Source organism: Magnolia sinica, chromosome 3, assembly GCF_029962835.1.
Source record: "Magnolia sinica isolate HGM2019 chromosome 3, MsV1, whole genome shotgun sequence".
Classification (NCBI taxonomy): Eukaryota; Viridiplantae; Streptophyta; class Magnoliopsida; order Magnoliales; family Magnoliaceae; genus Magnolia; species Magnolia sinica.
In genome coordinates this window covers 13,352,236-13,376,985 of record NC_080575.1, presented here as the reverse complement: position 1 = coordinate 13,376,985, position 24,750 = coordinate 13,352,236, and the positions used below count along the sequence as shown (strand labels likewise).

Genomic DNA, 24,750 nt, shown 5'->3' with positions numbered 1-24,750 from the left:
ATGAAAGGAAAAGTAGATAAAATTTAAGAACATATCATATGAATTATCACTGTGTATTACATTTAACTGTTAAAATAATATTAACATGATAGAAATGCATATCCAAAATGTGAATAGAAGAATATTTTATGGAGTGTGTTACTTCGCCATCACGTGGGGGCTTTAGAAGGAAAGAAATAGAAGGATATTCGACGATAAAGAAGCACTGGCCAATGATCATGGATTGGGTTCCAGCTTGTCGGAATTTTCCAGAATATTAAATGAGATTGCACATGATTGGACTAGATTGTTGTCTGAGGAGATGAATGAGACAGAGATGGCTAAGATAATGTGGGAGCTGTCCAAAGCTGGGTTTCTAAAGCCAACTTGGCAGGTTGGTCTCATTGTACCCAGAAAGGGCAGGCATCAGAGGAGCTCTGGTGAGATCATTTGGCTTTCTTTTGGACCATGTCAGCTAAAAGGATCCAACCGAGTTATGCTTGCAGTGCTTTTTGAGAGACTGCGTCTGATCAATCCCTATCTGTATGGAAAAATCATCATAGAACGAAACTAATGCAAGGTGGGTTCATGCCCAGATATCGTCATCTTCTAAGGAACGGTGGAGATGATCCTTATAGTCAGGAGATAAAAAGATATAGCGTTGCTTTAGTAGCAAGTTGTTCTTTGATTCAGAAAGGCGTTAAGAGTCGTTTGCAGGGGAGAGACAAGAAGGTCACTCACTATCAACCAATAGAAGTCCCTTGTGTCGCAATTCAGAAAAACAATAACATGTAACCAACAAAATAAAAGGTTACAGAAACATTAAACAGTTAGGAAAAGAAAATAAAAATCTATGGGGCTCATTCAGCTATTGCATATAACAAAGAGGTAGAAGAAATTGAAGGACTCTCTAACGGAGTTAAAGTACCTCTAAAATATGTTTTATTTCCTGGTAGCTGTTAAAGGTGAGGTTTGCTTGTTTACAATTGCAGATTTGAGAGGGTGAACATTTGTCCACATTCTTTATTTCCTGCATGTTAATGCCTTTATTTAGTGGTGATTTCTTTTGGGCTACAAACTGGTACATAAGCTTTCAGTTTTCAGAAAACTAGTTGTCTTTCCATCCTAGTTTTGCACTAATATGGTAATTTTGTGCACCTTTATCACAAATATGATAATTTTGTATACCTTTAGTTTGATGTCCTTTTTTTTTTTTTTTGAAGATTGAGAATTTTATTAAGCAATGTTGTATGATTTTTGAAACAATGTAGAGGAGATTGTCAACTGTAACACCATCAACTAATACACGTGGTTCAAACTTCAACCTAAAATTAAACATAGAAAATATGTGTATCATAATTGCCTTTATTTCTAGTTTCATTTTTCAGGAGTTGCAGGCTAAAACATGTTTGATGCAAACTTAAAACTCCACATCAACAAAGTCAAGGAGAAATGGATATACAGCCTTTTCAATTACCAGATCCATAACAAGTCTCAGGCACTGTTTGATAATTGCAAGGAAAATAATTCAAACTGAGTATTAAAATAAAGTAACAGTTACATGAAAAAAACGCAGAAATGGATACCTCTCATCATGCCAAAAGGAATTCGTATCCAATTCGGGCAGCACAAGTGTTGCATTCATGATTCGAGCAGCAAGAACCGCATTACATATCTAAAAGATCAAGGGAAGAGTTTAACATCTCACATTACATATGCATGAACTACTCTGCATTTTCCTAAATAATAAAGCAGTACGCATCATTGGGAAGAAACTATAAACTTCTCCAAACATTATTAACGTCCATTTGAGAAGAAGATTTAATTTCATGGTGACGTGAAATTTTTTTTTATGACCAAGATATAAGAAAGGAGAAGTGAGTAATAAGGTCCAAGGTTTCATTACTAGATCATCATCCTCAGAAGCCAAAGCATGTATGGATCTGGTAAACACCTGTGCAAAAGTTATTTTTCATGGTCGCAATCTAGGTTCACTTATATAAATCAACAAGAATGGTTATTGAAATTGCAAGCCCAGATACAAGCCCATTAGACAGAGATCTAACATAGGGAATGACAAGAGTGTCACTTACTGTTTACCCTATCCTAATGTATCCTTTTGGTTATCGTTATTCCTAATAAAGTTAAGGTTACTTTTCCATCCCTCCATCCATGCATCCATGCACACAAACATACATACATACACGTGTTGCTCATAGAATTAGAGCTGGGTGGATGAATTGGAGATGCACCTCTTTAGAGTTTTATGCGATCATCACATACCAATCAAACGGAAGGGGATATTTTATAGGCAGCTATAAGACCAGCAATGCTTTATGAGACAGAATGGCAAGCAATCAAGGAACAACACGTCCACAGAATGAGCGTAGCTGAAATGAAGATGTTGAGATGGATGGGTGACAAGACGAGGAAGGGCAGAATTAGAAATGAATGAATTCGAGCATACTTACAAGTAGCCTCAACAGGCAATAAGAAGAAGGAGAGTAGACTGAGATGGTTTGGCCATGTGCATCAGATACCAAGAATTGCACCAATTAGGAGTGACTAGAGTTGGTTCAAGTAGAAGGCTATAAAAGGGAAAGGGGAAGTCCCATAAGGACATGAGTGGAGGTATTATGGAAATATTTGATCACCTATGGTTATATTGGGATTCGATCCTTGATAGTGGAATGGTAGAACAAGATTAGTGTAGCCACCCCAATTAGTTGGGACAAGGCTTAGATGCTGATGATGATGATGCATATGCATACATGTGGGTGGGTGGGTGCCTGCGTGTCTGCATGTGCATGCATGCAAGCACACGTGGAGGGAGGTCAATCCTCTTGTTGAACAGCTCCATGATACTCAACAAGACGTGCATCAGGTTATTTCATTCAACGGATGTCAATCCATAATCCCTCCAAAAACCACCACCAGCAAGATTCAAAACCATCACAAACATGGCTGTGAATATCTTTCAGGTAGCATGTAGGCACATCTTTTTCTATCGATCAACAAGAACATCATTGGACTGTGAACCAAGACAAAGCTCTTCTTTTTTTTAGAACTTCGACATAAAGCTGTGTAAAATGGAGAGAGAAAAACAGAAGATTGATTCTTTAATAAAACTCTAAAGGTCCAACATCTTAGTCAGCCAACATATCAGCCACAAGTAGCCTCCCTAAATACATATAGCAACTGAAAATTCCCTAATCAACGATTAAAAGGCAACCACCTGACTGGTTGATTCAATTTTCATATGACCTGACTGACTCAAGGATTTTTATTTTTATTTTTTTTGTGTTGAGAAGTAACAGTAACTTTATTAGAAGCCTGCAAAAGCAGGAAAAGAATACAAACAGAAAAGAGGGCAAAAACAAAAAAGGATCAGCCAGGAAGGCCTAAACAAAAACAGCCCAGCTCGAAACAAGCCCCGAGATTTTGCTAATAACCTCCTCTACAGTCTCATTGATGTTCCTAAGCAATGCCTATTTCTCGCTCCCCAAATGGCCCATAGAACCACCATAAACTCCAGGTTGCTCTCCCCGCTTTGCCGCTTCCACCTTCATGCTAGACCCAGAGAAGTTCCTCAATTGACTTAGGCAACACCCAACTGGAACAAAATAATTTGATGAAGCGATTCCAAATCTGGTGAGCGAACATGCAATGGATGAACAAGTGATCAATCAACTCCTTGTCATTCATGCACATGAGGTATATATTGGGAAGGATCAGCGCTCTCCTTTGAAGATTATCTATTGTAAGAACTCTCTTTCTTTTTTGAAATTTTTTTTTTACACACGCACACACTCACGCTAGTGGAATTTCACCACCTATGGGTACTCGAACCCTTGACCAGTGGTGGAATGGAATACGCCCCCTAAGGAGGGGCTCCATAAAACCAGTGGTGGAATGGAATACGTGGGCCATCATGGCAAGGCATGTTGGATATGAGCTCGAAAAGAAACCTGACGGAGAACTTCCCAGAAGCATTCAGCGACAAACAGCCGAGTCACCTGAATGGGCCGCTGGAATGACCCTCTACAAGGTTTGGAGCATCAAAGCGAACTCACCAATCTCGGCCTCGGACAAATTCCTACGAACCGGAAGAGTCCAAGCTATCGTATCCCCGACAACATCAAAGCAATCAGCCACCGAAACTTGACTATCCAGGGCAAGGCGAACCACGAGTGGGAAGAGATACTGAAGTGCTCTATCCCTACACCACACATCGAGCCAAAGACAAATGCGCCGCCCCTTGTCAAGAACGAAGCATAAACCCTTGCTCACCAAGTGCATGGTTTCCAACACAGTTTTCCAAAGAGAAGATGCTCTGTAAAGAGAAGAAGGCTTCACGAAACAATTGCCCTGAAGAGTACCATACTTGGAGGCCACTACCTCCCTCCAAAGTCTCCCTTCTTCAGTAGTGAATCTCCAAATCCACTTCCCAAGAAGGTACTTGTTCACAACACCCAGAGGCCTAATGCCAGCCCCTCCCACCTCATACGGCCTACACACATCTTCCCATCTAATCAGATGGAACTTCCAACTATCACTGGCGCCCTTCCACAGGAAGTCTCTCCTCATCTTCTCAAGCCTAGCCAAAACCGAATTGGGACACTTGAACAAGGATATAAAAGAGAGAGGCATATTGAAGAAGGTTGCCTTTATGAGAATAAGACACCCACCTAAGGATAAATAACGGCACTTCCACAAAGCCAAAATCATCTCGATCCTTTCAAAAACCCGGTCCCAAAGGTGACTGGCTCAAGGATTATAAATGCCAATACAATATTGTTGATGCCAAAAGCATTGCCTTAGTGCCTTGGCAACTAGAAATGTCGAAAACCTTGTGCCCGTGCCAAGTAACATCATCATCATCATCATTTTAGCATTTCCCCAACCTTTCTCTTCTACTAAGGCTCAAGAACCAACAATGATAGAGTTCACATTTATGATCAGCAAAAGTTTTACTATACTAGTCAATGTCTAAGTTAAATAACTCCCATAAAAGCTTCGATGGATACAACCTCAAGAGGAGAACCAATAAAACTGGATGCCCCTTCCAAGGCCAGAAATCATCGCAAATTTGGAATCAATATGGCAAGTGGAAAGAAGATGACACCTAATTTGGAATCAGTGGATTCCTTTGAGCCAGGTTTATACATATCCCAAGTTGATCTAACAACTCTTTAGTGGATAATGCAAAAAACAAAAAAACAAAAAAATTATTCAAGAGGAGAGAGATTGCACGGGGGTGATCTAAGGTGGCATCCTTCATTTGGTTGGTCGGGCGGAAGCACATCCTAACCATAGAGAATATTCAGAAAAGACCTATACTTCTCCCCAATATTTGTCTTTTATGCATGGGCGATGCAGAGATGATAGATCATCTATTCATACATTGCTCCTTTTGTGCGGCTAGTGAGGATCACTTTCCTAAAGACCTTTGGCATCGATTGGGTGATGCCACAATCAGTTGTCAAATTGCTATGGATGTGGCACAGTGTTTTACTTGCTAAGTACAAGTTAGCAACTTGGCGAATAGTCATACTTGCAGTGCTTTGGAATATTTGGGAGGAATGTAATAGGCAATGTATTGCAGCTAAGTATGGATCTTCCCCTATGGGTTGGTGGATTAAAGATTCTTCCATGTATTGCGTCCCTTTCTTTAGGAAAGCAGTTCCTCAGGTTGCCCCTAAGGTGTTTGATGGTTTCAGTTTCACTATGGGGGAAGGGGATCAGGGTTAGACATTTGGTGCAAAGATTCTTCGCTCTAACCGTCTTTCTCGGTTTTGGCTAATCTTTGCCTGGTGGCCGATTTTTTTGTTGCCATTTGTGCCTCTAGTTTGAATTACAGGAGTGTTTGGGTTCCCCCCGTCGACGGGATTTATATGACTCTAAATTCGATGACTTGCTCTTCTTTCTCGTTTACAGGGTATCTCGATCTCTCCAAGTGTGGAAGACTCTCATTTGGCATTTTGGTAAATCTAGCATAGTCTCAATCTAGTCCTCATACCTGTGAATATCTCAATCCAAGCATGGGGGGAAGCACATCAAACTGTTACTGTTTGGATTTATGGGGCTCCCCAAAAATCGTCGCATTTGTCTGGTTTGCTAGGAGGAGCAGGATCCTGATTATTGATAATATTTCGTAAAAGATACACAGTGCTTCCAAATGCTTCCTCCTATGTCTGAGCACTGAAGAGATTGTGGATCACCTCTTCATTCATTGCTTTTTCTCCGGAGTGTTGTGGCCCGATATCCTCCGGTCCTCAAGTGTCTCATAAGTGATGTCATGTTCGATTGAATGTCTGTTCCAATCAAGGGGTTGTTTTGGTATTCCCAGACGAAGGCTTGCCTTGCCATAATTTGGTCGATCTAGTTGGAAAGAAACAATCATGTAATCAGAGTGGATTAGTGGGTTGGGGTTCTAAATCGAGTCTTTATGTATATCTCTGACTGGGTGCTAATGCGAGGGCATTTTCACACCGGGCTCGAGTGGGGTGGCTTGTGGGATGCAGGGGCACAATTCGGGGTGGGTGGCCCGTAGAACCCATGGATTTGGGGCCCGCAAGGAGGGTTCGACCGAGGACCTAACCCATGGATTTGGGGCCTGGGCTATAAGATAAAGGGATTAATTTGCAATGCTCTACCAGTTCGAGCTTTTAGAGCATGTGGTTAATTGTCCTGCAGCAAATTGGTATCAAAGTGGGAGGTCTCATGTTCGAGACTTCTCACCGGATGTAATTAATGTGGAGCATTTCACACCGAGCTCGAGTGGGGTGGCCTATGGGATGCAGGGGCACACTCGGGGTGGGTAGCCCACAGAACCCATGGATTTGGGGTCCGTGTGAAATGGGTGGCTCGTGTGAGGCGGAGCCCATGGATTTGGGGCCCACGAGGGGACGGAACCCATGGATTTGGGGCCCACGAGGGGGGGTGATACAGGACAATTGACCACTTGCTCTAAAAGCTCGAACTATTAGAGTATGGTGAATCAATCCATTTATCTCATAGCCCAAGCCCCACATCTCATGGGTTAGGACATCGGTCGAACCCCCCTCGTGGGCCCCAAATCACATGGGTACCACCTCACACGAGCCACCCGAATCACACGGGTGGGGCCCGCCTCTCACGAGCCACCCACCTTACACGGGCTGCCCACCCCGAGTGTGCCCTTGCATCCCAGGGGCAACCCACTCAAGCCCAATGTGAAAATGCCCCTACATTAATCACCCCCTGTGAGGAGTCTCGAACACAAGACCAACCTAGCTCTGATACCAATTTGATGTAGGACAATTAACCACTTGCTCTAAAAGCTCGAACTGTTAGAGTATGGCAAATCAATCCCTTTATCTCATAGCTCAGGCTCCGCATCTCATAGGTTAAGACCTCGGTCGAACCCCCCTCGTGGGTCCCAAATCACATGGGTACTGCCTCACATGAGCCACCCAAATCACATGGGTGGGGCCCGCCTCTCACGAGCCACCCGCCTCATACCGGCTGCCCACCCCGAGTGTGCCCCTGCATCCCACAGGCAACCCCACTCAAGCCCGGTGTGAAAGTGCCACTGCATTAGGGCAGAACCCATGGATTTGGGGCCCACAAGGAGGGTTCGACCGAGAACCTAACCCATGGATTTGGGGCCTGGGCTATGAGATAAATAGATTAATTCGCCATGCTCTATCAGTTCGAGCCTTTAGAGCAAGTGGTTAATTGTCCTGCATTAGGTGCCTTGAGTTCTTTGTGATTTTGGGGCTAGGTTTTCTAGGTGGTTGTTGTATTTTCTCTTCCTTGTTCTTGTTTTGTGGGTTATTTTCCCTTGTTTGTTTATGTTTTTTTCTTTTCTTCTGTTGGGCTTTGGCCTTAATAAAAGTGCGTCATCTTTTATAACATTTCCGATATCCTTTCAAAAAAAAATCTTCAGTTTCATATTAAGGTTATGAAATGGTCAAGAAAGAGGATTTATTTTCCACCACTATCCAACAGAAAGTCACAATCTGAGGGGGAACAGATTTCCCAATATAAGTAAAAGGAGGGTCTTTCTCGCCTTTCTTAATGAAAGTGGAGAAGAAAACCTTAGTGGATAAATCTCTTAGAAGACCCTCTCCATATTATTCTCAATTTCTAAGAGGAAAAGTGAACTGCTGGTAAGAGTGCACTGAATGATTTCATATGTCTTGAGATTTCTTAGTAAGGTAACATTCCACATGAGCTTCCCGCTAATGAACTCATGCAAGTCCTTAATACTAGCTTTTTTCAATCAAGCCACCCTAAAAAGAAAGAAGTGGCCTGTTTGGATTGTGAAAAAAGAAAAGAAAACTCTTGTTTTGACCATTCACATTGCTTCGATAGCAAAAGAACTAGAAATAGCAATCATTAGCCTTTTCCATAGTCAAATTCTCACATAGAAGCTACGAAGTGACCATTGTGAGAGGAATAGGAGATCGCTATTTACTATCCAAACAAGACCCCTCAAAACAAAATACACAGGGGGTTGTCCCACCCCTTTTTCCTTCACACAAATCTAGTTCCTTCATTGAGAAGTTTCCTTTCAGTTTGTAGAGGCCCCTGGACTATATTTCGCCAAAGCATGACCCATGAGAACTTCTCCCTTTTCACCCAAGTCCAAACTGCCATCTTTATCACCATACCTAAGTATTCAGCAAAGTTGAAACACGTTGCTCAGAGAACTTGATGCAGGGACATGTGATAACCTAACCCCAGATGCATGTACAATCAGGTTAAAGAATATTCAAATAAATACACCAATCAACTAACTGTTTCCAATCAAAGGGATTAGGTGAATCTCAACACAAAGATGAGGTTATTCCGTCAGGATCATGCCCCTTAGCATAAGACCACATAAACAGTAAAAAGGGAAGACCTCGAGATATGAGGATATCCCAGATCTAGCATAAGTCAATCCGCGAGTAAGCTTGGATCTGATTCTACTGACTAACCATCCATCTTTTTCGTTCGAACTAGAAAAGAGTATTCAGAGAAAAACGAAAGAAGTGAAGGATGAGGAGTTTGAGATGAAAAATGTATAGGTCCTTTGCGTCAAAAGAAAAGAAGGATGATGATTCTTACCTTTTCCTACACCTCGAAAATCTTAGAAAAAGGAAAACCCGAAATCGGGGTGCAATCCTCAACACCCAAGGGTCAATCCTAAGACTCTAATCTCTTAAATAAAGAGGAAGAAAATAGACGAATCTTTATTCATTCAATAATAATGAAAATAGGGTTCCTCACAACGTATATATAAGCTATGGAAGAAGTAAAAGTTCACTAAAGCCCCTGGAAACAAGAAAAATAACAAAAGACGAAAAATAAAGAAAGTTGCAATAAAGCCCCTGAAACAAGAAAATAACAAAAAAGTTCAAAACTAAAACACCCATGTGGTATGGTGTAAAATCCGACTAATGGATCTATGGTCGGGGCGAACACCCGTTTGATAGGGTGTGAAATCCGACCCATGGATCTATAGTCGAGGTGCGGTCATGCCGCTCTTGCACTCGTAGCGCGTCAAAAAGTGGGTCCAATGGACCCGTCATCCATCCACATCAAATCCTCCGCTCTGGTACTCTATCGGCGACGCCTCCTCCTCTAGTAAACTCTAAAGGGCGCGCCACTGATGTCCACATCAGAACTTCTATTCCAATCTCCTCCATATTATGCAAGGGTTTGGGCTTAAGTTCCATTTAGGAAATATTTAGACAATCACAATATAGATTGTTGATTGTACAGTCTCCCACAAAATGAGTGTTGCATTCCCAAATCACTTGCTACTTTGTTTCCGCACATCAAGTTCATCTTCTCTTCTATAGTGTGAATGCATGACCTCATTGATGCAAAATTAAGTTTATTTTTGAAAGCTATTGGGCGATACATGCCTTTCATTGATTCATTCTTTTTCAATATTGCCAATCAATAACTTAAGTCGGTTCCTTCCTTATCATCTGAATTTCTTGGACTAGCCCTAGCAAGTAGCAACCATTAACCTCTCATGTGATTTTTTTCCTTTTTAAGGATGACCTCTCATGTGTTTTTTAATACCAAAACAAAAGATGTGCCATTGAATCAATTGTGCCAAAAGGAATTAGTGGTAGAATCCCTTACGAAAAAGTTTTTAGAGTGTAATTGAATGAGTTCATCTCAATTATTCTGATATATTTTGGTTTAAAGTGAAACATCCTTCTAGGAAACTAAAAGTAAAAAATGATGCCATACCCTAAGGTTTGAGACAAGAAAATAAACAATTACAAGTTGAAAGTCTTCATAAAGTTTGTGCCTCTTATGAGGTAACAAGGGCAGAAATGTAAATTAGGAAAGAAAATTTCTACAAAAATATACTTTGTAAATAAAAAGGTAACACATACTGCAGTGCGTTGTTGATTTAGGCCACCATTACAACGAACCCTTAAATAACCATTGCTCTCAGTTGGAGGAGCTGTCACATGGAAACAAAAAATAAAGATCTTGAGATCAATAACTGCTGTTATGGTAATACTCCAAACTAGATTTAAGCGTGGAGCACATTTTCAAAGGCGTGGTGGCAAGTCGGTTCTGAGCCAGGCAAGACCAGCCCTGGCCCAACCAGAGTACTAGTCGCCCAAAGAGTCATGCCCGGCCTGGCCCATCTAGTAACTGGGCCTTTTCCTTGAAGCCAAGGCCACCCATTAACATCATAAATGGACCTGTTATCAGGTTTGGGTCAAGCATTGGTAGAAAATGCCGCAAAAGTTGGGTCTGGACATGATCCAATAATTAATTGGTCTTCAAAATCAGGCCTACAAGCGACCCATGTGCCGCTATTAAAGGGCCAAGCCCAATCCCATATGAGGATGGCTGTGACCCAAAACCCGACAGGCCAGCCCCGCCTGCTGCCACCGCTACATTTTGATAATGAAACAATGAAATTAATTGCTTAACAAGACATTGAGTGAAAATTGGTCAATGAAAGCCACGAAAATCACATACGGAGCCAGTCAGATCGGGGAGCAGAGGACGGCCTCCAACCGGCAGAAGCAGCCGTTCCCCAAAGCTCATCCAATTTGATCTGCTTGAATATTGCCAAGAGAAGTGAAACAACAAAGCTCATAATGTAAGTTACAAATCGATCTGCTTCAATCTTAGTGGTGTGATTAAACATCAGGCCCAAGCATACAAGAATCATCACCAAAAAAGAAGAACAGACACTAAACCCTAGATATCAACCAAAGCCCCGAGGTAGCACGGCGACATACCAAAGAAAAGGTGGGGAAACGAAATGGAAATGGATATAGAAAGAAAGAGGATAGACGTGATCCAACCTCCGATCGAATCGCCGTTCGGTTTCCCTTCATTGAAGAAAACGTCAAAATGGTGCAGAAGAAGAGGACGAAGATTGCAACGGACAACCGTCCGGCCAGCCCCCACATTCGACTGCTCAGATGCCTCAGCTGCCGATGACCGCGCCTTCCCAAGAAATCCCCAGGTCTGGAAAGAGAGATTACAGAAGAAGAATAAAACTGAGAGGCACTATTTAAACTCACCATTCTTGATAAATCCACCCCTTCTTCCTAATTCTGAAATGCAACACTACAACCCTGTAGTATTGTATTGCCAAAAGTAACAAAATGGAGGGGGATCTATCAAACAGCGGGGGTGCAGAAATGAAATCTTTGAATCAGATTTTGCCGAGAGATGAAGAGAGAGATCCTCTTTACCGCCTCATTTTGATCGGTTTCCGATCCAACGGCTGGAAATTTAGGTTCCAGAGGATCAGAAGATATACAGATCCAATGGATGAGAACTTTTCATGGTTCGGAAATTTCCAGATCTGGCGGAGAGAGAGAGAGAGAGAGAGCGAGAGAGCGAGTGAGAGGTGAGGCTGTGACAGTGATATAGCTCCTTCCTAGTTCGGGGGAAGAGGCTTGAAAGACGAGATGCAGCTTGGGACGCGAATTGCCTGTCCCTCGCCAACCCGAAGTTCCCGTAACGGAAGCTATGTGGGTCCCACCTAGATATCTCCAGGAAATCCAAACCGTCCATCAGTTTCAGAAGCTCACGATAAAATATCAATTCAAAAATGAGGTAGATACAAAACTCAAGTGAATCACGACACAGAAAACAGTAGGGAATGAACATTGACAATTGAAATCTTCATGGGCCACCAAAGTTTCCGATCAGCCTAATATATGTATTTTCATTTCATCCTAGTTAGAATATACGTATGAACGGTTTGGATTGAATAAAAACACAATGGTGGTTCCGGGAAGATTTCAATGGTGACCGTTTCCATTCTCGCTTTTTTCTGTCGCATGGCCCACCTCAGTTTTGGATCTACTTAATTTTTTGGGATCATGTCCTTTTGTTAGCCCAAAAAATTGATGAACGGAGTGGATTTAATCACGCATATCTGGGTGGGCCTGGCATAGCTTACGCCTACAGGAAGTTGCTGTTGGCGGGGCACAGGCACTTCGCGTAATGCAGGTAGTGCTCGCGCCACTGCATTCGTCCGCTTACTCTCTTTGGCGCTATCATTTGTTCGGAAACGGATTGGCTACTCCCCCAATGGCTGATGGTCGGTGCTTTGTGGGCCCCACCGTGATGTATATATTTCATCCATGCCGTTCATCTATTTTTAAAGATCATTTTACGTTATAAGACAAAAAATAAGATATATTCCAATCTCAATTGGACCATATTACAGGAAACAGTGTTGAATGAGCATCGACCATTAGAAACATTTTGGGGGCCATAAAAGTTTTGGATCAAGCTGATTTTTGTTTTTTACCTTCAAATGGGCCTGTATGGCTTAATCAACGTATTGGATGTCAAATAAACAGTACACTGAGCCTTAGGAGGATTTTAACGGTGGATATCCAATCACTATTGTTTTCATGTGGTGTGATCCTAATGAGATTTATATCCCTCTAATTTTTTAAATAAAAAGCTAAAATTATCTGTAAAAATGGATGAACGGAATGGATGAAACACGAACATCACGGTTGGGCCCACTGAGCACCGACCACCAGCCACGGGGCTGGTGCGGAGTAGCCAATCCGTTCCCCATTTGTTCAAGAGTTGTTATAGGACTCTTTACGCCACCTGTCACGGACGCGGCTTCGGTCGGTGGATTCCAGCTGGGCCCACCGTGATGTATGATCCCTGACTGTGAGGCCCTCCATGATGTATCTGTCTTATATCCACACCGTCCGTCCATTTAGACAGCTTATTTTACGGCATGAAGCTTATCTTACGGCATGAATCAAAAAATGAAGTATATCCAAATCCCCGGTGGACCACACCACACAAAACAATAGTGATTAAATAAACGGTCACCATTAAAAACTTCTTGATGACCCCCAAAGTTTAGAATCAATTGGATATTTGCATGGTGCCTTCATCGAAGACTGGGTGACCTTATCAATTGGTTGGATGTCAAAACATCCCAGTAATCAAGGATCCTTGCTCTTGCTCGGTTGGCAGGCTCTTGGGAGTTTCATAGGTGGTGAAAGCCCTATACGGCGTGAGTGGGGGGGTGTGTGTGCGTGTGGAAAGAAAAAAAAATTCATTCCATTAGCCCCAAAAAGTTTTATTGGTGGCCATTTAATTCTTGCGGTGTGGTCCACATGAGATTTGGATCTTTTTAATTTTTGATATCATACTTTTTAAGCCGTTAAAACAGATGAACGGTGTAGATATAAGGCATATATCATAGTGTCACCCACAGTCAGGGATCCACCCACACGGATCCATGGAAGCTGCCGTGGCATCCACTCAATCATCGCACCTAGCTACCAGTAGATTCAAAATTCGAGTGGCTATATCACATGAAATAGTTGGATCCCACTGACTACCGTTCAAACCTTCGTGGGCCATCCAGTCCGTTAATAAGTCAATTCCCACCTAGATTGACAAAAACACAAATATCCACCGTCTATGATTATAAACCCCTCTCCTCTTAGTGTAAGTACCTCCCCTAAGGTAATTGGTCGGGCTGCTGGACCCACCTTAAAGTACGAAGCAGGGCCACTAAAGGCCATGGCTTGAAATCTAGGCAAGCTGGTCTGGGGCCAATCATGCATACACTGGCTCACTGGGCCCATTTACGGCCTGCTGCGTGCTATGTATTCCATGGGCATTAGTAACTTAGCCTAAGGGTCTGTTTGGGCGGTGGGATTAGAAGGGATTAAGTGGGATGGGATTCATCTGGTCCCGTGCCAATTCCACTCGATGTTTGGGAAAAATGGAAAAGCTTGGAATTACATTAAATAGAATTGCATTGGATCCCGTGCCAATTTCACTCAATGTTAGCAAGTTGTTGTAGGTCCCACCATGATGTGTGGGCTATATCCACACCGTCCACCCATTTATCTAAATTATTTTAGAGCATGGGCCAAAAAATCAAGTAAATCTAATGCTCAAGTGGACCCCACCATAGAAAGCAACAGGGATTGAATACTTACCGTTGAAAAATTCTTTGGGGCTACGTAAGTTTTGGATCTACCTCATTTTTAGGCCCATGCCATAAAATGAGGTTACAAAACAAATAAACAGTTTAGATATAACACACGTTTGTTATTCTCAATAATTTCAAATGATGGTGGGTATATCCATTCAATGTACCCCGGTATTATCAACAAAGCAGGCATTACTCTTATCCCATGGCACCGGGGGACAATCCCTGCCATGGGTAATAATTATGTTTTTTGAATCCCATCCCACTTAATCCGTTCTAATCCCACCGCCCAAACAGACCCTGAGATATACGGACGCGGCTTAGGACTCTCTAGCCAGGGCAGTGCTGTGGGCGGGCCTACTATGATTTATCTGTTTATCTACGCGGTTCATCCCTTCTCTCATATCTTTTTAAGGTATTTGCACAGATAAGAGGCAGATCCAATGCTTAGTGAAACACACCCCATATGACTCCGTTCATACTTTGTGTATTTAATGCAGCCAAGATTATTATTTGGTGTGGCCCATTTGAGTGTTGGATCGGCCTCTTTTTTGTGTACATGCCTTAAAATGATCTTAGAGAAGAGATGAATGGCGTAGATAAATAGATAAATCATAGTGAGCCTGACCACAGAACTGCCCGTACGTAGCAGGGTAGGACGCAATCCGCGTCCAAGATTTGCGCACCAGTGCACAGAAAAACAAGAGGAATTTGATGCTTGAGCAGTCTGGTGAATGATATATATGCATGAATTTTCCAAATTGCGGACGCCATTATATGTAAGTGTATTATATTGATGGATGTATTTAAGTCGGTACACATGGTGGATTCTTAGGTGGGGCATGTGCTTAGTTTGTGAATACCTTAATTGACACAATTGTGTTGCAGAAAAATTAAGGCATTTTGGAAGTGTGGTAATTCATAAATATACCGTCTGTAATTGTACACAGTGAATAAGAACAGTTGAATAAATATCCATCTTATAAAATAAATTTACACTTCCGATATTGGTCATCTACGCATCTATTAAGCAGTTTGCTACCTTACATATAAGACTCATTATTCGTGTAATTTGGGATTTTCATTTTGGTTAAGCTGTTAAAGAAGCCTTTACTTGAGAAGGTGCTCTCAGCTAATGAATATAGCTTATTATAGTGTTTTTCAGTTATGGTATATAATTAGCTTATGCACTAATGAAGATCTTTATATTGGAATTCTTTTTCTATCATTTTTTTTGCCATATTCTTAATTACGAGTTAATTATGTTGTAATAGATGTCTTAAATCGAGATTGTTGTTGTGCTTGTCGATGCCATCAACGGACTGTTCGATGTCACTTTCGATGACATCGAACGGTGATCGATCCCATTGAGATTTTTCAAAATTTCTCCAGTTGGTCACTGACCTATATGGGCATTTTTTTCGATGCCATCGAAGAGTGTCTGAATGCACATTCGATGACATCGAACATGACTCGATGCAATCGAAAATTTTTGAAAAATTGGGGCTTTGTCTCTGAACAGTTTGGGTGTTAATTCAATGCTATGGACCCGGCTTCGATATCATCGAAGGATAAGTTTTAATGACGTCAAAGGGCATTCGATGACATCGAACTGTATAGTAAAGAGTTGCGTATTTGCGGGATTTTATTTCTTATTTCGGTTGTGCTTCTTTCAAAGGCTATATATAGGAGTGCAATCAGAATTGGGAGGGTATTGAGGTATTCTAAGGGTTTCTAAATCGTCTTAGGATTTCAAAAGAGTGTAGCAATGGTGAGATTCAATTTTGCTTTCATAGCGATCATTCGTCGCTTTATACCGTGGTTTTTTCCCGCAAGGGTTTTTCTACATTAAATATTTGCGTACTTCTCCTTTTTGCTTGGTGCTTTTGGATTGTTATCCTAGATTCATCTTTATGTACTTCCGTGGTTTCTACAACAAATTACATTTGTAACTCAAATGGAAACCAAGCATTTTCTAGTTCAGAACTGCTAAATCTCGTCTCAATCATCATTTGTCGAGATTCATTAGAGTAAGTTCGGTTGCTTGGACATGACAAATGTCTTCCTTATCTTGTTCCTTTATTGTCTTGAATCCGACAACCTCCATGTCAAGTGTTCTTTATTAAAATCATCCTCCCAAAAGCATTTGTCTCTTTGTTGTAATTTACATCTTCTCGTGACGAGCACTCACCTCATTTTGGAAGTTAAGATATTTCAGTGCCTCGTGGTCTAAGTATATAATGATTTCCTGATGTATTAGGTAATGCCTCTAATGTCATAGTGCCCGAGCCATTGCATAAAACTCGAGACCATATGCAATGCAGTATTATCAAAATCACGATACGAATTATACAATTTATATCGTATCGCATGGTTGTACTATTTGAATTGTACACCCAAATAAATAATCTTAAATAATCCTATGATTATTGTATGGATCATATAAAATAATACAATTATCATGTCAAATTGTACAATTATCGTAGACTATGTAAATGGGCCAACAATTAATAAAAAAATCAATATTTTTTTTTTTTCAATTATGATTTTTTTCTTATAAAACATGAAAAAAAAATGTATTGATATTAAATCTACATTCATTTTTCTTTTGAGAAAGAGAAAGGAAATGAGATATTTTGGAAATTTTGATATTCAATGACACGAATATAAAGAAATCAATATATATTTTTATTCACTCAATAAAATCAAATATCTTTTTCTCTAATGTGATTTTACATCCAATAAAGTACAAAAGAACATAATTATTAAAGAATTATTGAATGTTTCTTAAAGCACGAATAAATTTTTTAAAAAAAGAAGAATAAAAAGAAGATAATAAAAGAAAATGACAGGAATCTTATTATCATGATAAATAATCCATGTACATTTATCCAATTGATAACATCACAACAATTGATTTTTAAGTATATGTTGATGGGAAATGGATGATTGATGAGTTTTCAATCTTTTCTAATTTACTTAAATATATATATATATATATATATATATTTCATGATTTACATTTCGACACGATTGTACCGCCGTTCGACCAGATCTTCGTTATTGTATTTTAATTATCTGACCTTGAGCAATCCTTCTGGTTGGGATCATGTTCCATTGGTCGGTCCTTGTTTGGTTACAAGGACAATTGTTCTTATTAGGTTAGGGACAGTTGGGCGGGAATTACTTGTCATTAGTAAATTTTAGTATAAATACAATGAATTGATTATTATTATTTATTTATTTTTAAGAGATAACATAAACTTTATTATAAACTCGTCAAAAGTAGGAAAAGAATTAAGCAACAAAATAAATAATTAACAAAAAGGATTAGTCGAGATGGGTTTAACATATATAGCCAAGTTCAAAATGGGCACTCTGATTAAAGAGATAACCTCCTTCGTGCTCTCACTGATATTCATAAAGCAAAACCCATTTCTCAATCCGCAAATGGACCATATAACTGCTATGATAAATAGCCTCCACCAAGCTCTCCCAGTTTTGCCACTCCCAGATCCATGTCAAGCCCATAAAAGGCCCTTTATTAACTTAAGCATTGACGCAGGGGTGGTCGTAGTGAGGTCGATCCCCATCTTCCTTGAACGATAAGCACCTTGAATCCACAAGGTTCTCATGAATCTATAAAAGAAGAATTTCGAATCCACAAGAGAAATAAAGGAATTTTGAGAAATGGTATTAAAAGTCCTTAACATAATCGAATTTGCATCCTTCAATAACCTTAAACAAACCGTAAGATGTAATTAGAAAAGACCCAAATAAAAAAAAAACTAAAACTGAAAAATGCACAAATTTACACATTATGTTAATAATCATAAGAGCGCAAAAAATATCCAAAGACTAAATCCATAAAATCAAATTTCTTTCAATCGATTGACATGACTCATCAATTGATCGAACTAAACAAAAAAAGTATCCAATGAGCTTTTCATCTAAATTTGATTTTACATCGATCAATTGACTCGATTGATCTGTACATCGATCGATCAATCGATTGACTCGATTGGTCTGCTCAATCGACCTTGTTCGATTGATTGAACTATGCTAAAATTTGTTGATTTTCTTCTGGACTTCTTCTGGTCCATTTGTGATAGGCACGTGCTTGCTTTACGTCCAATATTAGATCCCCATCACTTGAGGAAAAAAAAAAACTCGTCATCGAGTTGTTCTCTGGTTCCGGCTCATGATGCTCATACAGATATGTCACATTAAATGTTCTTGTGATCCCCACGTCGTTAGGAAGATCAACAACATAAGCATTGTCACTGATCCTGCGAAGGATAAGTACTGGTTTGATCTTCTTATTCCTCAGCTTGTTGTATGTTCGGGTTGGAAATCTCTAATTGCGTAGTTGAACCATAACGTTGTCGCCCGCATTAAACACTTTCATATGTCGATATGTGTCAGTCATTTCCTTGTACTTATTGTTGGATGCCTTTAACTACGCATGTACATCAGCGTGTACACTTACAATTCGGTCTGTCATGTGTTATGCAGCAACGCTCACACCTGGTAACTTGGGCAATGGAACCAAATGAAGAGTATGTTTAGGCACTCGTCTGTACACAAGTTCAAACGGGAACTTGCTAGTGGAATGGTTATGCATATTGTTGAATGCAAATTCCGCTTGAGCCAAGGTAAGATCACGTTGTTTGGGCTTATCACATGACATGCATCGTATAAGGTTCACAAGTGTATGATTCACCATCTCAGTTTGCCCCATATGCATGCGGATGATACGCCTTGTTAAACTGAACTTGGTATCAAATCGCCTTTACAAATCCTCCAAAAGTGACCGATAAACTCAGTGTCACGATATTAGGTGATACATTCTAAGATTCCATGTAGCTGAATAACCTCTCGTAAGAACAAAATTGTAACATGTGTAGCATCGAGAGTAATATTGCATGGTATGAAATCAGTCATCTTAAAAAATTTGTCAATCACGACAAATACATAGTCCATTCCATGCTGGGTTCGTGGGAGACCTAGCACGAAGTTCATGGACAAATCCTCCCAAGAGCCATTGGGAACATGCAATGGAGTGTATTGGCCTGCGTTTTGTAACCACCCCTTGGATGCTTGACATGTATGGAATTGCTGCATCAGTTTTCACACATCTTGTTTCAGTTGTGGCCAATAGTAATGTTTCTCAGAAAGAGTGATTGTCATGTCTCACCCGTCCACCTTCATAGGGGCGAGTATATTTTTTCAGCCATCATTTACGAAAATATATACGTTGTTTTATCCTTTATGAGTGGAGCCACGATATGATTGCCAAGTCTAACCGAGTAATATGTGACAGGCCTCCATGACAACAACATTGTAAACTACCTATTCATTATAATATTTACCAATTGAAAGAGATAATGCATTGTTCAGTTACATTTGTCTCATTACCTTCTTAATCTAACTAATCGTGTATAGGGAGTGATGTCTTTCTGTTTTCAGCTGCAACTTCTCCACCATGACTTTGAAGATAATGTGTCGCGCTGCTCCCATTGTTTATGAACACAACACGAACTTTTTAATTCATCGCACACCTTGCTCAAAAGATGTTATGTTGTTGCAGGTGTACCACCTTTTTTGGAAAATACAATATTTGTCTCACTATTAGGGGCTCACCGTGATCTTGTGGAACCCAATACGCTTCATCTAATTCATTCTCCACGGCATGATCCACTTCATCAATATCCGGTCTTCCTCTATGTTTTCAACGCTTCAATGATTAATGACAAGATTAGTCACTTAGTTGTTGGGGACAAATGTTTTATAGGAGACCCAGTTAGCCACATCGATAACAATGGTCTGGCCTTGGCCGACCATAAGAGTTTGGGATCCTACTCGGACTGACAACAGTGATCGCAGCCCTTCGAGGGTCTTACTTGCCCGCTTCCAACTATCGGTTCGCAGGTGTTAGAGGTTGAGGGCGTCCCCTATAGGTTCTTTTCCCTTGGCCCGTGGTGCTCCCTGCGAAGGACCGCAGTGGCTACCCTATTAGCAGGGTAAGCCCAGTGTGTTGGATTATGACGCAGGGGAGGACGTGAGGTCGAGCACCGTCTTCCTCAAGAGGATAACTATTCCGAATCCACGGAACTTCTCTGGACTCCTCACAGAGACTTCTCGAATCCACGAGGAAAGAAAGCACAAAATATAAATAAATTCTAATAAATTCGAAATTGATTGATGAATAATTGATAAATCTCTAATGTGTCTCCTTACACCATTAATATAGGAAAAAAAATAAACTAAAATTCGTAATTATCAAAAATAGCAAAATTCTAACTCCAATAAAAATCATAATTCTAATAAAACTCTTCTAAGGCCTAATTTCTAAAAATAAAAATTGCAAATAAACTTTCTCTAGAAGAGTCCTAGTATAACTAAAAGTTATTTCTAAAAGGAAAGAAAATCTAAAACTCTAAAAATATTTAAAAAATCGGAATTACTAAAAATAGTAAAATTTTTCTAAAAATTCGTTTTTGAGCTGAAAGCACGTCTTTTCTGACGAAACGGACAGATGCGACCCACTCTATGGGACGGTTCACCTCGGATGGCCTATTTCAGTAAAGATTGATAGGTTGTGCACCCCGTAACGATACCCGGATCAAAAGTTATAGTCAATTCACGGTCCATCTTCTTTTGACTCAACTATGTTAGGAACATGTCTGTGACAGGTTCTACATCAGACCCCTCCACTTGAAAAAAACTCGTCCTCGAGTTACGCAAGAGACTTGACACATGAGTCTGAGATAACTTCTGACGCCGATGTTCATTAAACTTTTTTTCGTACTTGTCATTAAGCTTTTGAGCCGATACGATACATATACTCATGCTTTCCTTGACTTGACTAATATCGATTAATTCCTTCACATCTGTCTTCAAGATTTCATATTTTTTCTGATAATGTGGGCATTTAGGCAGACTTGCCCCTGCGATGGGATCAACGTGATTTTGCATATCTTGTATGGGAGGTAATTTATTAGGGAGTTCATCGAGCACAACCCCCTTGAACTCCTGCGATACTGGTTCCAAATCCTCTAGGATATTCACAAGCTCCACATATTTTTTCTCTTCAACTACTGTATATATGTCTCCCGTTTCCTCAATTTGTTTAACAAAGGCCTGTTCAGTCATGAGAGATTGTCCTTCCACTTTAGAAGTCTTGAGTTGGCTCACCGTTCCCATAGGGGTCACATGTTTTCCACTGATGAATCCTGTGGTTTGTTGCAACTCCGTTTTGACTCGGTCACCTCCCGTCGACAAATAATAGGATTTCTCTGTATAACCCTTTAATGATTGATTATTTTGCCAATAATTTTGATTTTGTTAGAATAATACCTGATCGTAATTGGTAGGGAAGAATCGCATGCACAATAACTTCTTCATCCGCGACCACATGCGGATTGGCGCCTTCATCCGTCTCGTTCACTCGAGTTGAAGTTGTTCCCACCAATCTGAAGCTCTGCCCGTCAACTTGTAGGCCACGAGTTTAACTTTCTTTTCTTCCATTATGTTCATGTAGTCGAAGAAACGTTCGACTTTAAGCAACCAATCGAGAAAGTCCTTGAAGTAGAGTTGACCATTCAAACTAGGAAGATCGACTTTCATCTTGAATTCTTGATCCATCCGATCCACCTGATCAATGGCTCGTCTAAGATGCTGTAAAATCATGTCGCTAGATCCCACTTTATTAGGAGGGATCCTGTGGTTCACTGATAGCGTCGTCCTACGATCAATATGATTACTAATTCTAGCAATTGTTGATAGTGGATCACCACCATGAACACGGAGCTGCCCTAGGGCCTCCGCCAAACGATCCGCCATGCGATCAATGGAAGCCTGCAGCCCTTGCATGGCTTGCCGATTCTCTCGCCGTGCTGCTTCGAAAGCTGTCGCCGTTAAAGGTAAATTCCCTAGAACACCGCTCATGGGATTGTTGCCCGACCCGTCGTTAGAAGCCATCAATCCAAGGAGAAACCTCGCTTTGATACCAAACTAACGCAGGGAAGGACGTGAGGTCGAGCACCGTCTTCCTCAAGAGGATAACTATTCCGAATCCACGGAACTTCTCTGGACTCCTCACAGAGACTTCTCGAATCCACGAGGAAAGAAAGCACAAAATAGAAATAAATTCTAATAAATTCGAAATTGATTGATGAATAATTGATAAATCTCTAATGTGTCTCCTTACACCATTAATATAGGAAAAAAAATAAACAAAAATTCGTAATTATCAAAAATAGCAAAATTCTAACTCTAATAAAAATCCTAATTCTAATAAAACTCTTCTAAGGCCTGATTTCTAAAAATAAAAATTGCAAATAAACTTTCTCTAGAAGAGTCCTAGTATAACTAAAAGTTATTTTTAAAAGGAAAGAAAATCTAAAACTCTAAAAATATTTAAAAAATCGGAATTACTAAAAATAGTAAAATTTTTCTAAAAATTCGTTTTTGAGCTGAAAGCGCGCCTTTTCTGACGAAACGGACAGATGCGACCCACTCTATGGGTCGGTTCACCTCGGATGGCCCATTTCAGTAAAGATTGATAGGTTGTGCGCCCCGTAACGATACCCGGATCAAAAGTCATAGTCAATTCACGGTCCATCTTCTTTTGACTCAACCATGTTAGGAACATGTCTATGACAGGTTCTACATCAATTGCTCAAGCTGCGCCTCTGCTCGGGTGGCTAGTTTAATTACATCATTCATAGTCTAAATGAGCTACATTTGAACCCAATCATGAATCGTAATATGCAACCCGCCATTGAATTGGGCGACTTATTGCAATTCAATATCGACTAAATCATTCAACGTCGTCAAACGTATAACTCTTCTGCATAATATCTCACCATTCGACTACCCTGCCGACAATTTTAGTATTGTTGGAAAGATACCTCATCATATTCATTGGGAGGAATCGCGCGCGCATTAGTTGTTTCATCCGCTGCCACGTGTGGATTGATGCATTCACCTGTCTCGTCTGTGCGAGCTAAAGTTGCTCCCATCAAGCCGAAGCATCACCCTTCAACCTGTAAGCCACTAATTTAATCCTATTCTCTTAAAGAATTTCCATGTAGTTGAAGAAACGATCGACTTTAAGCAGCCAATCAAGAAAGTCCTTGATGTGGAATTGGCTATTGAAAGCGTGAAAGATTGATTTTCATTATGAACTCTTGATTGGTCCAATGCACTCAATCATCACCTTGACCGGGGTATCAGAGGATCATGTCATCGATCACCTCGTTGTTGGATCCCACCTCATCAGGCATGATCGTACGATTCCTCGCGGGAATCATCCCGCGATCGGTCTGGTTGTGAATTCCAATACCCATGGGAGGAAAATTATTGCCACAAATATGAAGCCGCCCTAGAGCTTTTGTCATGTGGTCGAGAGCAACTTGCAGTACTTACATGACTTGCTAATTCTCTCATTGCGCCATCTCGAAAGTTATCGCTGTAAATGGATAATTCCCTGGGGCACCGTCCATGGGATTATTGCCTGATCTATTGTTAAAAGACATTGATTCGAGGAGAAACCTCGCTGTAATACCAAGCTGACGCAAGGGTAGGCATGATGATGTTGATCACCGTCATCGTCAAATGATGAGTACCTTTAATACACAAGGTTCTCTTGAATCCATAAGAGAAGAGTCTTGATTTCACGAGAGAAATAAAGGAAATTTGAGAAATATTATTAAAAGTCCATAAAATAATCGACTTTGCATCCTTATATAACCGTAAACAGACCTTAAGAAGTAATTAGAGAAGACTCAAAAAAATAAGGAAACAAAAACTGAAAAAGAGCAAAATTCTGCATTCTGTCAGTCGATCGACCGATAAATCAAAATGGCGCAAAAATGTCCAGAGACTAAATCCACAAAATCGAATTTGTTTCGATCGATCGACCCGACATGTCGATCGATCAAACTAAGCAAAAAAATGTCCAGTAAATTTTTTTATTTAAAATTGAATTTCCATCGATCAATTGATCAATCCGATTGATTAACTCGATTGGTCTACTCATTCGACCTCGTTTGATTATCAAATTATTCTGAATTTCGTTGATTTCCATGTTAGACTTCCTCTAATCCATTTGTGATAGGCACGTGCTTCATGTCCTACATCGGGCATCACCCAACCGAAGCAAAGTATTCTAAGTAGTTCCAAACTTAGAGGCACAAGGGCAATAAATCAATGAGCGGTCAATCAACTCCTTGTCATTCACGCACATGAGGCATATATTGGAGAGAATTAAAACTCTTGTTTGGAGATTATCTATCATACGAATCCTCTTCTCA

The 24,750-nt window shown here is 40.4% G+C and overlaps 1 protein-coding gene across 2 annotated transcripts in view; it reads right to left on the bottom strand.

Annotated features, from left to right (window-relative positions):
* The window catches only part of LOC131239555 (O-fucosyltransferase 1), a 30,400-nt gene extending 18,480 nt beyond the window's left edge, over positions 1 to 11,920 (bottom strand). Inside the window, exons 1-5 of one of the 2 annotated variants that reach the window (XM_058237317.1) lie at positions 11,694 to 11,920; positions 11,298 to 11,463; positions 10,966 to 11,047; positions 10,365 to 10,435; positions 1,566 to 1,654 (exon numbers count right to left, since the gene is read on the bottom strand). In XM_058237317.1, the coding sequence (XP_058093300.1) occupies positions 1,566 to 1,654; positions 10,365 to 10,435; positions 10,966 to 11,047; positions 11,298 to 11,463; positions 11,694 to 11,701 (416 nt within the window). In that variant the 5' untranslated portion in view covers positions 11,702 to 11,920. The remainder of the gene's footprint in view (positions 1 to 1,565; positions 1,655 to 10,364; positions 10,436 to 10,965; positions 11,048 to 11,297; positions 11,464 to 11,693) is intronic. The other variant, XM_058237318.1, reaches the window with a different exon arrangement.
* Between the last annotated feature and the right edge of the window lie 12,830 nt (positions 11,921 to 24,750).